General features: G+C 39.7%; 2 protein-coding genes across 2 annotated transcripts in view; both read left to right on the forward strand.

The window, feature by feature from the left end:
- The window catches only part of HS6ST3 (heparan sulfate 6-O-sulfotransferase 3), a 676,187-nt gene that overhangs the window by 480,215 nt on the left and 181,059 nt on the right, over positions 1-14,913 (forward strand). The window lies entirely within an intron of this gene.
- LOC112064782 (guanine nucleotide-binding protein G(I)/G(S)/G(O) subunit gamma-5-like) lies at positions 8,923-9,123 on the forward strand. Its single transcript, XM_055089639.1, has one exon. The coding sequence runs from the start codon at positions 8,923-8,925 to the stop codon at positions 9,121-9,123; it is 201 nt and encodes a 66-aa protein (XP_054945614.1).

Raw genomic sequence — 14,913 nt, forward strand, 5'->3', positions numbered from 1 at the left:
TTTCCCAGGTTCAGTGCTGTATAGTTAGGGACACTTCACAGCAACAATTTCAGTGAACTTCTCTCCAGCTAACCCGGTGCACTGGGCAGCAGTTATGTGGGTGATAAAGCTCTGAGAGTTGATGTGATAAGATCACGTGGTAGTAAATGGAGGAGTCCGGATTTGAACCCAGATCTTTGTGCTTTCTCCTTCACCCTTGAACAGCCGGAAAAATCAAGGCAGAGAAGTCAGGTGGGGATGTTCGAGCATCTCAGCTGGATGGCGCTGAGACTGCTAAGCTCCTCCTCTCTGGACTCTTCAGGAGCTACTTGTTAAACACTTTTATTTAAATAGAGTAGATAGACACTTCCAGTTAAATGTGGCAGGTTTAAACATGTGAGTTTGTTTCCTCTTAAAATCTAAAATGATAGTAAAGAAATTAAAAGTGATGTAAATTTACAAAGACAAAGAAAATAGGGAGACAGCAGTAGACCAAAGAGCCTGACAACATTCTGAAAGATGGAAAGTGGATAGAGGCTCATCTACTCTCTTAGAGAATCAGAAGTTGAAATTAAGCGTTCCCCTCTTGGAGGAGCCGAGAGGCAGCCCGGTTGCCCCCAGGAGCCCTGGAGAGGTTCAGGAATTCCACCAGCACGGTGGAAGGCAAGGTTTGGAGCAGACAGTAGGGACTGCTTCAAGGTCTCTAGGAGAAGCAGCTAGGTTGCCCCTCCCCCCAGGACCTACCTGACCCCTTGCAGCCAAGCAGCTACCCCGCTGGGGTGAGGGTGAGGGACTGGACCAAAAATGGGGTTAAGTGAAAGTCTACACGTGCTGCTGGGGGAGGGCGGTAGTCCTCCACTGACGTGGTGGGCTTGCCTTCCAAGAGCCCTCAGAGAAGCCCACCCTTCCGACAGGCCCTGCACGTGCCCGCAAAGGTTTGAGCTGCTAGGACTCCTTCGTTTTTCTAAACATCGTGCTCTGTTACTATTTTTTAACTCTGTTAGGAACTTGGTGCACCTGTCACTTTGTACCGTCCATGAGCATTGGCCGACTTCCTGTTTCCTCCACTACTTTACCCCTCACCCTCCAGAATATCTTTTCTTGTTGTTGTTTTTTAATAGTGAAAAGATACAAGGAACTATTTATAAAATAAAGAGAAACACCACTCTCCCCACCCCCATTTAAGAAATGGATACTCTTTCCTTTGAAGTCCCTGTGTGCCCCTCCTTGGTAGAGGAAACACTGTGCTGTCTTAAACACCCCCTTGCTTTGCTTTGTGATTTTATTACATGTTTGTACTGGTTTTGCATGTTTTTCAACTTTATATAAATGGAGCCATACCATGTTTATTCTTCTGTGATTTGCTTTTTCCTTCAATATTATGTTTCTCAGATTTATCCAAATTAATGTGTGTGGTTGTAGAGCATTCCTTTTCCTTGCTGTATAGTGATCCATTGAATATACCACAGTTTATTTTTCTCTCTTGTCCCACTGATCATTTTATCTACCACTGATCATTTTATCTATCTTTATCTTAGATCTCCTAAGATCTATACTTGGCCCTTGCTCTTCCATATAAATTTTAGAATCAGCTTGTCAAGTTCTGCCAACAAAAATCACCATAGTGAATGGAACCCAACTGAATCTATAGATCAGTTCGGGGAAAATCAAAATCAACATGAAATTGAATTTTCCAGTTCGTGAACATGGTGTATCTCTCCATTTAATGTTTTCAATAAAGTTATATACTTCTTCTCATTAAAAAAAAAATCCAGTAGCATTACCCTTCCATTCTAAATCCTCCAGTGGTTTTTCGTTAAAATGTGTGCTCCTTCCTGTGAGCTGCAAGGCCCTACGGGGTTCCTCTCTCTGTTCCTGCTCTGACCTGGCCCCTGGCCATTCTCGTCCTCACTGGCTTTGCTTCAGCACCTCTCCTTAGTCTCCTGTGGTTCTGTCAATGCTCCAAGCTGTCTTCCTCCTCAGAGCTAGTTCAATTGGTTCCTGTGCCTGTGACTCCTCCAAGATTTCCAGAGCTCCTTCCTCACTTATTAAGGTTTCTGCTCAAAAGTCACATTATCAGAGAGGCCTTCTGGGGGAGACCACCTTGTATGAGCGAGCAAGGACCTCCATCCTCTGTTCCCTCGCCCCTCTTACTGTCTTCACAGCAGTAATCACCACGTGACCAATTACATATGTATGTGTTTTGTGTCTGTCTCTTTTTGGTAGAATTTAAGCGCCTTGAAATGTTGTCAAGCATTTACTTATATCATACATTCCAGGCACTCTTTAAAGAACTTTACAAATATTAACTCATTGAATACTCATAACAACCAATGACGTAGGTAATATTGTTCCCATTTTTATAGACTAGGAAATTGCAGCCCAGAGAGGTTAAGTAACTTACCTAAGATGTCACAGCTCGTATGTGATGGAGCTTGAACTCAAACCCAGGTGGTCTGCATCCCTCACCACTACTAAGTTGTGCTGTCTTTTGAAAGCAGGGACTTTGTTTTGTCCCCTGTTGAGCTGGTACCTAGGATGTGGCCTGGCTCAGTAGTCAATGAATAAATAAACTTTGACCACATTACTTTGAGGTGGTAGTACAGAATCTCTCCTGTGTTCAGAAACCAGTGGAAATACAGAAAGATAAAAATCAGAAAGTTTGTTTCTGTTCAATCACCATATACTATTTATTTTGAGAATACACTTAACTTTTTGTGTGTGTGCCTTCTGGATTTTTTAAAATCTGCCTGCATGATGCCATTTTCTATTAGAACACTGTTATTGTAAACTCAGCAGTAAACACTAAATATTCAATACTTGACTGCCTTTTTATGGTCATGTACTGAGTTGAGCAAATTAATCAAAAGAAAGCTTGTCTCTAAAAGTTCCTCTTTTTAATTTCACTGTGAGAAATAGTCAGTAAAAAGGTGTTTGATGAGGAAGGTTAGCTTTATCACAGTGAGCAAAGCTTATCTTGATCATCACAAGCGTCAGGCACTGTGCTGTTCTGTGAGTACACAGATCCGTAAGGTACTCCTACATCTATGGAGTTCAAAGTCCGGGGAACTGTGATCGACTAGTAAGTAAGTACAAAGATTATTAGCAGGGGACAGCAGGAACATAGAGTTATGTGTTTGGAGAACTAGGCAAAGACAGAGAGGTGACAAGGAAGGCTCGATGGAGGAGAGGAAGTTAGGTGTCTTAAGAGGCTAGCAAGTATTTGCAAGGCTGACTCAGGTCTGGGAGTGACGTCCGGGGTGGGTATTGGTGATGATAGTGGGTTACAGGCTTTCCAGACAGAAAAAAAGCATGAATAATAAAAACTTACCATGTTGTAAATCTTCGTTCAATTTGGTCTTTCACGGGGAAAAAGGTCTGTTAATTTGTTAGAATCCAATTTCTTATTAGCGCTATAAATAGCTTTAAGGCTATTGAAGGCTCAGAACTGCATATGTATAAAAATTGCTGACAGGAAATGATGTTATCATGTTATAGGCAGTTGAAAATGCATTTCCTTTTAATTATGAAAATGTGAGATTATGGTTTTATTTTTAACTTCTTCCTCTGAGAATTGACATTTTGTTACAGTTTTAGAAAGCAACCAAAGTTCTACAAACACTGGTTAAATTTTTGCTGAATTTCAGATTTGTTTCCCTCTCAGATACATTTTTGTAATAAGATTATTCTTAACATTTGCTTATAATATATCTTTAAAATGTATCCAGTTATTTTATTTGTGGGTACAATTTGGCATAGATATTTTGTGGTATTCCATACATCTTGGGCAAGACATCTAGGTTTTTCTTTACAAAACTTTCACAGAATAACATCTTAGGTTTTATGATCTTGAAAATTCCTTTTATCGGTATCATGCTTTCTGGTGTACAAAGCCTGTCACTTTATCACTCTACCTACATTATATTAATTGATCCTAGTAATAGTTCTGTGGGTTAGACAAAGGGTAGCTACTTCAAGAATTCCACGTACAAATTCCTGCTTCCCTTTTTACTGGCTCTTCAAATGCATTGCACTCAGATTGCTGTTGAGAACATGTAATTCCAAAGAAGCCAGGGCTCCGTGAAGATCATTGATCAAATGGCACAGTGAGAGCAACGTCGATGGACAGTGAGTCATGTGACCAGAGTTTCGATCAATCTTGGCCCTTTCATCACCCAGACATAGACACTGGACATCTCACTAGATTTTTTGGGTCTCAGTTAATCACACCTGAAGATTATTTGGAAGGGAAGAGACTAAATCATCTCCATGGTCTGTCCTAGTTCAGAGTTCTGAGCCTTGATGTGAACTTGAAAGTAAATGAAGCAGAATAAACACAACCATTAGAGGAATCCGTTAGAAGATTTCGGTGAAGCATGAAAGTTTTAAGACCTTGTGACACCTGTGAAGTGTATTTGGACTTGTTATCCTAGGCATTCTGCAAATGGGCAGCATCTCCTCAGATGGAATGTACCAAAAGCTGGTTTCATGGCGGCCGTGGCACCATTTGATATATGTGACCTGAAATGTACGTGGTAAGGCCGTTGCATCATTTAAGTGATCTGCTTCTAATAGGAATTTTTTATTTCCCTAATTATACTACACAAAAATGGTTGTTTTTCAAATTGTTGCTAACCACGTTAAGAAGAATTAAAATAATTATTTTCAGATATTGTAAATTCATGGAAATACAGTTGACACTGAGAAGAAAAACTGGCTTTTTTGTTTTGGGTGGTTTTTTTTTTTTTTTTGCTAAAGCGTATTTTTTTCAACCATCTGCCTATGAAATGTGGAGTGAAAAATAAATTTATAGAAGTCATTTTTAGAAAGCAGGAGTGGTATTGAATGTTGATATTATAGAGCATATATTTATTTTCTTATGAAATCTCTCTTATGTGAAGGTGTCTGTATCCCATGGTAATTGTTGGGAATTCCTTGTTTCCTTGTGCACTGATCCATAAAGTAGATAATTGACAGGAGGTTAGAGCTAAGATTTATTGCCACTGATGGTACATTTTCTAGGAAAATGCAGAACTTTCTTTTATATCATTTTAGATCAAAGGCAAATTTTATTACCAGCTCCTCAGAAAAATCACTGGTTCCTTTTCTGAAAAATCTGTGATCCTATTTGGAAAAACTCTTAATCTCTTCTCATTATCAGAATCGCCACCAATTCCCACTCTTTGAACAATTCCTGTGTAAACTCCACTGCACACAAACCCTTCCCAAGAGCCCCTGCTCCTGGAAGCAGAAAATACTATAACAAGGGGCCCACATTCACATTATTTCTTAAAAACTAGTCTTTTATCCAATACAAAGATCACTGTGTGAGAAAACTATGGAATCTCTGACCATCCATTCCTATAGATTGCACACCTATCAGAAGAAAAAGTCCATAAACCCAAAGCTCAAATTATTTTTCTTTCTCTGAGATGAATTACTAGATAGTTGTATTAATTCTATTTCCTTTCTTCAAGTAGAATAGAAAGAGGATAATGTAGTTGGCTAATTCTTTGAATAAGTATCTTACTAATTTGTGTATCCTTGGTACCTAGTAGGTGTCAATAATTCTTTGTTGCATAAACAAAGAGCCCCCTAGGCTTCCAACCAAAGAGCAAATACACAGGATGTTTACTGCAGAATAATCCACGAGATACTAATGGCAAAAGGATCATCTCTTCTCTCCATAAACATATTCAAGAGTCATTAAGAGTTCAGAGTGGGGCTTCCCTGGTGGCGCAGTGGTTGCGCGTCCGCCTGCCGATGCAGGGGGGCCGGGTTCGCGCCCCGGTTTGGGAGGATCCCACGTGCCGCGGAGCGGCTGGGCCCGTGAGCCACGGCCGCTGAGCCTGCGCGTCCGGGGCCTGTGCTCCGCAGCGGGAGAGGCCGCAGCAGAGGGAGGTCCGCATAAACATATTCAAGAGTCATTAAGAGTTCAGAGTGAACTCAAGTCTTTCAAACCTCAATATACTTAGTGCTGACATCTTAAACTAATTTATGGCTGTGACTTTTGTAGTATGTCATAGAGATAATTTGTCTACAGTCGTTTCATAAGCATCACTGAATAGCTTTCCTGTAATAAAAGTCCATCATCATTATATTGAATATCACTTAAATACAGAATGTAAGTTGTACTCTCTTGTAGGATGCATTTAAATACCTTGATTAAATCCTACTAACTCAATTTCAAATGACATTTCATGCCCTTAGTCCCTTAGTTTCCGCCACCCCCCTCCACCTGGTGATTCTCTTTCCTTGGCTTCTCACCATATTCATTGATTCTATTTTTCTATTAGTTTACAGAAAAATTAGGGTATTTATACGAGTTTTCATTAACTACCAGTACGTAACAGTTTTAAATTGTGCTATAGTGAGGCTAATTTAAATATACTGAGTTTCTCATTGTTGAATTCCATTTCAATACTATCTTTTCTTCCAACATAATTTTTCACTAACATCTTTCCTTTTCAGCATATTTTGTATTCCAGCTACTGTTAGTCCAGCTGAAATCTTTCATGAAGGGGTGGGGTTTAGCTCCATTTTAGCTGAGCTGGTTAAGTACCCCTGAACTACAGTAACTGTGGTTTCACTGGAGGACGAAGGTGGACGGGCAGAATGCTGGAATTAGCTCAGTTTCTCAAGGTCAGCGGCTAAATAAACGCATGGTGCTGGCCAAGCAACATCAACATCACCTGGGAAATTCTCAGACCCCACCCAGACCTACTGATTGAGAAACCCTGGAGGTGGGGCTCACAATCTGTGACTTCACAAGACTTCCAGGTGCCTCTGATTCACGCTTAAGCCTTCCCTTGCTGTAGAGAATTCTCTGGGGGCTAAAACAACGAAGACCACCACCCCATCTCGGGGAACTACAGGTGATAACAACCCAAACCTCAGTTAACTTAAACTGAAACGCAACGGTATGCATGGGTTTCAAGAGAGACACGCTTGAGCTTGCATCCCTAACAGAGTCCTCTGGGGCAACGCATCTGAGCCTCAGGTCCTCCTCTGAAGAATAATGCTGTCCTTGCTGGGCTTGTGTGAGGATCAGGAATGATATGGGAGAAACAAGATCCAGAAATACTTTTACTTTGTCGCTAATGAGGCTTAAGTGTCTGGCTTTCACTTGTACAAGTCCCTGATAAATAATATTAAGTTTTGAAGTTGGCATTCTTTTTTTTTTTTAAGGAGGACTTCAAATTGTATTAGCGTCAAGCCCGCACAGTATCCCAGTGCACTCCTGGCATAGGACAGTGCTTGGCAGTTATTTGGGTATTGAATCTCTTCACTATTTCTGCCACTTTTTGTCATTTATTGATATATTTGAGTCCTGAATTTTATTCTCGAATGACTTATCAGCATAGCGCATAAGCCAGGTGATGGGTGCATGGTACACATTTCTGGATGACAATGAGGCTGAAATGTATTTAGGAACAAAACTTCAGTGCTGAGGGATGTGATCTCTCACAGAGCAGCAGTTCGCTTGCTCATCAGATCAGGCGAGGATCCCAGCCTCTCTTTTACGTTTATCTAATGCATGGCAAGCAAAGTGTATGGAGAGTTGAATTTTTTTAAAGATAAAACCCTTTTTAAATCAATGGGAAGTTGCTTAAGATTCAAATGACAGTTCTCTGAAAGTCAGCATGTATTCTTTGCCCTCTCTTTGACAATGATTATAGTAATTGGACAGAATATAGTCTTCTACATTCAAGTGTATGAATGTAGACACTTCAGGTTATGTTTCCAAAGTAGCATGGATAGACCTAGCCATGTGTCTTTTCTTAATACCGATGATGTCGTGCAAGAAAGTACTTTTGCTCATTGGCTTGAAAATATACCCCGCAACGTTAACACAAGTATCCTTCAGCATCACCAATTATCGCATTTCTATACGACTTCTTTTCAATTAATTTCATTCCAGAATATAGAGTTATCTGAGCAGTGATTTTTTGTTTGTTTGTTTGCTTAACGATAGGAGTGCTAGCAGTTTCAGTATTTATCAAGTGCTGACTGGATCTTTTTGGTTGAAGAGTTGGTTAGGAAAATTACTGTCAAGCTCACTCACCACCATAGTAACCGAATTTTAATACCTTCTGGGGGTACAGACATTTATATAATCGAACTCTATGGCACTGAGGTACAGTGTATATAGTGTATTTATGATTGAACAGAAAGTTTCAAACAGCAGCCTGTGAAATTGGATTTTAGATGTAATGTACCATAAATAAGTGCTATAAAGATTGCCTTTAATGCTATAAATCAGATTTTATTGGTTTCAGCTATCTCATTCTGGTTATTGTATTACCCACAAAATCAAAGGAAATCAAAGAGCTGGAATATTTTTTATTTTAATATTCCATATTCTACAGTAACGGCACATGCACCCTTCCAGCTTCCTTTTTTGGGTAGGTTGGACAAAATTAACAGGTGGCAGGCCCTGGCAACGTATCAGTGCCAGGATCAGTATAAACAACCAAACTTTGGGGACTTGAAACCTTTTCAAATTTCCTGTCTGTGAAATATGCAAGGTAGGTGAATTGGCAGATCTCTTTCCTTTCTGAGATGCTGGCTGTCATGTTTTCATGCAAGGCTGACACCTGTAGAGATTGGCAGGTGAGGTGAGCTTTGCACCTTCTGCAAAGCTGATGGAATTCGGTGATGATGCTTTCCATTGGGGATAGAGGGTATCCATGCATGACCTATCTGAGTTATTTAAAATGCCCAAAACTATTGCTATAAAATAAAGTTGTGTCCTCAATCTCTCAGTGTTCAGTTTAGAATCAACACCCTTCTCCCCCAACACACACGCACACACATGCACACACACACACTTTACAATGCTTTTTCTTCAGTATGCTTTTAGTCAAGAAAATCAACATATTTGGCATTAAAAATTGCTTAGGAAAAGCATACACGTGGGCGTGCCGATCTGCCCAGTGCACCATGTCTGGTCCTTCCAGCGTCGCTGCTATGAAGAAAGTGGTTCAACAGGTTCGGCTGGAGGCCGGGCTCAACCCTGTGAAGGTTTCCCAGGCAGCTGAAGATTTGAAACAATTCTGTCTGCAGAACGCTCAACATGACCCGCTGCTGACTGGAGTATCTTCAAATCCCTTCAGACCCCAGAAAGTCTGTTCCTTTTTGTAGTAAAATGAATCTTTGCAAGGTTTTCTAAACCGCTTGTCATAAACCGGTGAATATTCAAAGGAAAGCTGAATTTGAAGCCAGTACAAAAGCCTGTCTCTATAACACGTGCCATACTATACAAACTTGTACTTTTGTCAGTCCTTAACATCTACCTCCCTGAAGATTCATGAATTTCTGTTTCACAAGGGTAGTTGTTTTATATACACTGGCAGCAGCATACAATAAAATACTTAGTATTTAAAAAAAAACAAGAAAAGCATACACATGAACTGGGAGAGCCCAGGAGGCTACCGTAATCTAAATTTGAACTAGTTAGGGGTACAACAGTTTTCAAGCTATTAAAAATGCAGTTGTGCTTGGTTTTTGTGTAGTTTTCCTCTGTGTTTACTTGTACAAATGCTCTGAGTTCCAGGCACTCTGAGCACACTACCTGCTACCTTTATTTTTCAAGGTTGAAGCCATAGGATCTGAAGAAAGCAAGAAGGGGTAGCAGGGGTTTCTTGAAACAGAGGCTACTAGAGAGCTACATCTTCATGACGCTTCACTTTTTAATTTATTTTTACTGCAGCGTTACACCAGATATGTTCTCCTTAGTTCCTCCACCTGAAAAACAGCCATCCTTAGCAATCAGAGAAGGTACCAAAATGTTGTGCTTCGTCTTGATTACAAAGAAATCTAATTCCCACAAACGCTTAAGTAATCTCGAACTTACTGGAGGTAAAAGCCGTATAGAACGTTAACACTGCTAATATTATACCAGCCCAAGTTCAGCAATTTTTTTTTTTCCAAAATAGGAAATCTTCTTGATGCCACCTTTCCTTGCCGTGAACTAAGCTGGAAGAGCTAAGGGGATTATGCTGATCAGGGCTTGACATTTATGACTGCCAGTTCACTGATGAAAATACAGCCCAGGAGCTCAGCCCTAGGCCTGGGAGGCAGCTGGATCCCAGAGTGTGCTTTGGCACTTGTTTAAGCTGCACTCAATTTTCTGGGAGCCCCGTGGGCTGCCCGCATGGCACAAGGAAGTGTCCCAGTCTGAAAGGGTATGTGCAGCTGCAAAGAGAAGCAAAGGGGCTTTTTTTCTTTAAGCACTTCTGCCACTAGTTCCATGTTCTTAATGGAACATGAAGGAACTTCTTTCTCTCTCTCTCTCTTCAAGGCTGGCCTTCTCCAAGAAGCTATCATCAATGAAAACCCTCTCTAGTTTCAGTCCAACCAAATGATTCTAACTAGCATTTACCTTTTCTGTTCCTCTCTATATGACTCTCTTTAGGCAAATGCTAAAAATATAATTTTATATTTTGGTTTATTTGGTTTGCTTCACCCTGTCTCCTGTCCTAGCTTAATCAGCCTAAGATCACCAGAAATGACCTTTTATTCAGCAAAGTCAGTTCTATTGCACCATTGCAATGAGGGAGACTGCATGCCAGGGGAACTGTGGGGCATCTCACCAAATAAAGGAAAAGACAGAGGTTATTATAGGATTTTTTAAAATAAATTTATTTATTGTATTTATTTATTTTTGGCTGCGTTGGGTCTTTGTTGCTGCGAACGGGCTTTCTCTAGTTGCAGTGCGCCAGGGCTACTCTTCGTTGTGGCTCGCGGGCTCTAGAGCACAGGCTCAGTAGTTGTGACGCAGGGGCCCAGCTGCTCCGCGTTATGTGGGATCTTTCCGGACCAGGACTCGAACCCGTGTCCCCTGCGTTGGCAGGCAGACTCTTAACCACTGCGCCACCAGGGAAGCCCAGGATTTTGAAGGATAATGGAGTTTAGGTTAAATTTAAATAAAGCAGTGTTTGGATAGGCTCAGAGAAAAGCTGGGCTGTGTGCAAAGGGTTTAACATCAACTCTGGACTGTGAAGTGGACCTAAGGTCCTGTTTCCTTGGAAACTACAAAGTTAAGATAAATGTGGAATATTGTATCCAGAAACCCCTTATTAGAAGCTCTGCACTTGGGTTGGAAATTGAGGCTGCCTCTGTTTCAGAGTGGCTTAGATCCTCTAGGTAAGAGTGGGATGTTTCATTTTTACTGATATAATTTCTAACAAACAACGTTTTTGATAGTTAATGATTTTAGAAACCAAAGCATCTTAGTAAAAAAGCAGTAGTCACCCGAAGAGGTGATTGTTATGATACTTTAGAGCTGCAGTATTGGAGAAGTGTTGTTTCCTGTTAACTTTTAGCTGGATTTGTCTTGAGTCTATTTTTCCAGATGTTTAATGGTCAGGTACTTTTTAAAAAAACTTTCTTAGTCTAATCTTTATTTTCTTACTTCCAATATCAGCTAGGAAAACTTAGCTTGCAAAGAACAAAATGCTCAACATAAATGGGATTAAATAATTTTTAAAATGTATAGGCTAAAAATATAAAAGCTGAGGAATGGAAAGGGCTTCAGGCAAGGTTTGATCAAGCATCTTTTAAAAATCACTAAATATCTTATTTCTCTCTCTTCCCATGGGTCTCTATATTGTCTGCCTTGCCCACATCTTAAATATATAGCTCTTTTGGAACTTGAAATGAATAAATGTGGCCTTCATATTCTATCTTTTATGACTCTTTCATATTTTATACTTTTATACTTTTTTTAGTCCTGCTTTCTTAATAATTTTATTATCTCTATATTTTAGTTCACTGATTTTGTCTTCATCTAGGTCTTATTTAGCTGTTAATCTGTCTTTGGGGTTTTATATTTCAATTATTTTACTCCTGGAAATTCCAGGTGGTAATTTTTCAAATCTCCCTGGCTTTGTGATAGTGCTCATAATTTTAAGATATTTTTAATTTCTCTTTTTGTGTCCTCAATAATTTAAAATATACTAAATTTTTATTCTATATCTTGTAGTCCTATTATCTGAAATCTATTTTCAGACATCTGTTTCTATATATCTGTTGACTTTCACATGATGAATTTTGGGGGGGTTATTTGGTAATTTGGGGTGGTGAACTTATTTTTCTTAGGAGTTTACTTGTTGGAATCTCATGCCTCCCGGGTTAAGCATTAGGGTGGAGGTGGGAGGCATGAATCTCAGGAGAATTACTGGCAAGAATACTGTATGTTAAATTTTCAGGTTGTAGGTTCCTGTTTCACGGGGTAGGAAAGATGCATACTCCAAATCTATGTGAGAGCACATTTGTGAGTATATATTATTGGAGGAAACTTTTACAGACCCTGTATAAACTTTCATTCACCAGTATATCACCCTGTGCTGCTGGGATGTGTGTGTGAGTGTGTGTGTGTGTGTATTTTTTTTTACAGGGGGTGAGGACATATATGTATTTAATCCACTATTTTTCTGAGGGTTAGGCCTTAAACTTTACATATGGTCCCAGCTGCAGCTCTCTGACTTTTTGCAGACCTAAGCCACCATCTCCTGTCCCCACATGGGCTGTAAAATGCAAGCTTCTTGGTTATAGAAAGTGGCAACCAATCTCTGCCCCTTGCCCAGTCTACCCTTCTTGCTCTGGTGCTCAGTTCCCACTTTATTTTTCATTTGGATTTTCATTTCTCACCTACGCAGCCTACATACTGCTGGGGAAGGTGACTCTACTCTCATCAACTGGCTGGCTGAGAGATTTCCCTTACTTTCTTTTGGGCTCAGCCATGCACTTAAAAGGATGTTTGTTGTATTTTATTTGGCATTTCTAAGTGTTCTGTAGCAAGTGTTCTAGGTTACCTAGTCAACCATATTACCAGAAGGGCTGGCCCTGACCTACCTGGGGCTTAATTTAAGGCTAGCTCCTCAGATGCCACATAGGCGGCTCTAGCAGCTTCTAGGGGCAGGGATTGGTTGCCAGTCTTGTTCATACGTTCAATAAACACAGCGAGTGCCTCTCTGAGTATCTTTCAGAAGACCTAGGAGGATTCCTCACCCTCCCAAGTCACACACACACACACACCCCAAACCTCTCATAAATATTTTCTTGTATCTCATTTCTCGTCTCTCATTGGCTCATATTTTGTTAACTGTTTTGAACCAAACACTGTTGTCAAGAATTGGAAGGTACTAAATAACTTAAGCCAATCAGAGTCCTCCTTGATTGCTAAGAGTGGGGTCACCTGCCCCAGTAGCATATAGACTGTGTGGTTGAGGGATAAGTATACAGTGAAAATTGGAGCTCTGTTACAAAGAAAGCAAGGCTGAGATGGACAATCCAGAATAGCTGATGTCACACATTTACCGCTTGTATTATACACATTTTAATTTAGTTCAATTCAACAAACATTTATTCAGTGCTATTTGTTCCACGACAGGAAACAGCCCAGGGCTTGTGGAGATCACATAATTATCATTTTTTAAATCAGAAAGACCACACCTCCACTAAGTATTTATCTTAGGTCAAATTTTGTTAGGTACCTGAAAAACAGAAGAGTTGGCTTTTTTTGTGATGTGTCATTATTGGTGATAATTTTTTTTTGACTGTTGAAATAGATCAAATATAAAAAGAATGTAATATATAGACATACATGCATAATGTATATGTATATATGTATACACCCACACACATATATATACATATATATATAGCTTAAAGAATAATAAGGAAATGAAAAACTGTGTACCATCACCTAGCCTGGAATAAAGACACAGAGAATGGACTTGAGGACCCGGGAAGGGAGAAGGGTAAGCTGGGACGAAGTGAGAGAGTAGCATTGACATATATACACTACCAAATGCAAAATAGGTAGCTAGTGGGAAGCAGCTGCATAGCACAGGGAGATCAGCTCGGTGCTTTGTAACCACCTAGAGGGGTGGGATAGGGAGGGTGGGAGGGAGATGCAAGAAGGAGGGGATATGGGGATATGGGGATACTTATAACTGATTCACTTTGTTATACAGCAGAAACTAACACAGCATTGTAAAGCAATTATACTCCAATAAAGATGTTAAAAAAAACTACAATAGGCAAAAATAATAATAATAATAATATAGTATCAGTTCCTTAGAAGCCCTCTCTACTTATCACATCTCAGAACTCATACTTCTTTCAGAGGTAACACTGCTGATTTTTGTATTTATTAATACCATTGGGTTTCTTTACACCTCCACACATATATGTAACCATAGGCAATACATTATTTTTAGTTTTGCTTGGTTTTGGATTTTATATAAATGGAATAATAAAATATTTTTCTAATTTGCTTTTATTTCGTCAGTATTGCTTTTAATATTCACCCATGCTGGTGTAGGCAGCTGCTGTATTATTTATTTATTCAAACATATACTATTGAATGACTATAACACAATTTTTGGTTTTCTGTTGTTAATTTATGTTAGGTTGTTTCCAGTTTGGTCTATCAAACAATGGGTCTGTGGACATTTTTGAACCAGTATTTTGGTGCATGTGTACAGAAGGTTCTTTGGGTCTATATTAAGGAATAGAATTGCTGGTTTTAAGGCATGCACATGTCCAGCTTCACAAGGTATAACAAATCATTTACTGAAATGACTATATACCAGTTTACCTTCCCAGCAGTACTGTATGAAAGTTTCATACAATATAGTGATTCACAATTTTTAAAAGTTAGACTCCATTTATAGTTATTATAAAATCTTGGCATATACCCTGTTTTGTGCAATATCTTTGTAGCTTATTTTATACATAAAAATTTGTACCTCTTTATCTCCTACCCCTGTATTGCACCTTCCCCCTTCCCCTCCCCACTGGTAACCACTAGGTTATTCTCTATATCTATAAGTCTGCTTCTCTTTTTTTTTTTTTTTTTTTTTTGGTACGCGGGCCTCTCACTGCTGTGGCCTCTCCCGTTGCGGAGCACAGGCTCCGGACACG

The sequence above is a fragment of the Physeter macrocephalus genome, chromosome 13 (assembly GCF_002837175.3).
Source record: "Physeter macrocephalus isolate SW-GA chromosome 13, ASM283717v5, whole genome shotgun sequence".
NCBI lineage: Eukaryota > Metazoa > Chordata > Mammalia > Artiodactyla > Physeteridae > Physeter > Physeter macrocephalus.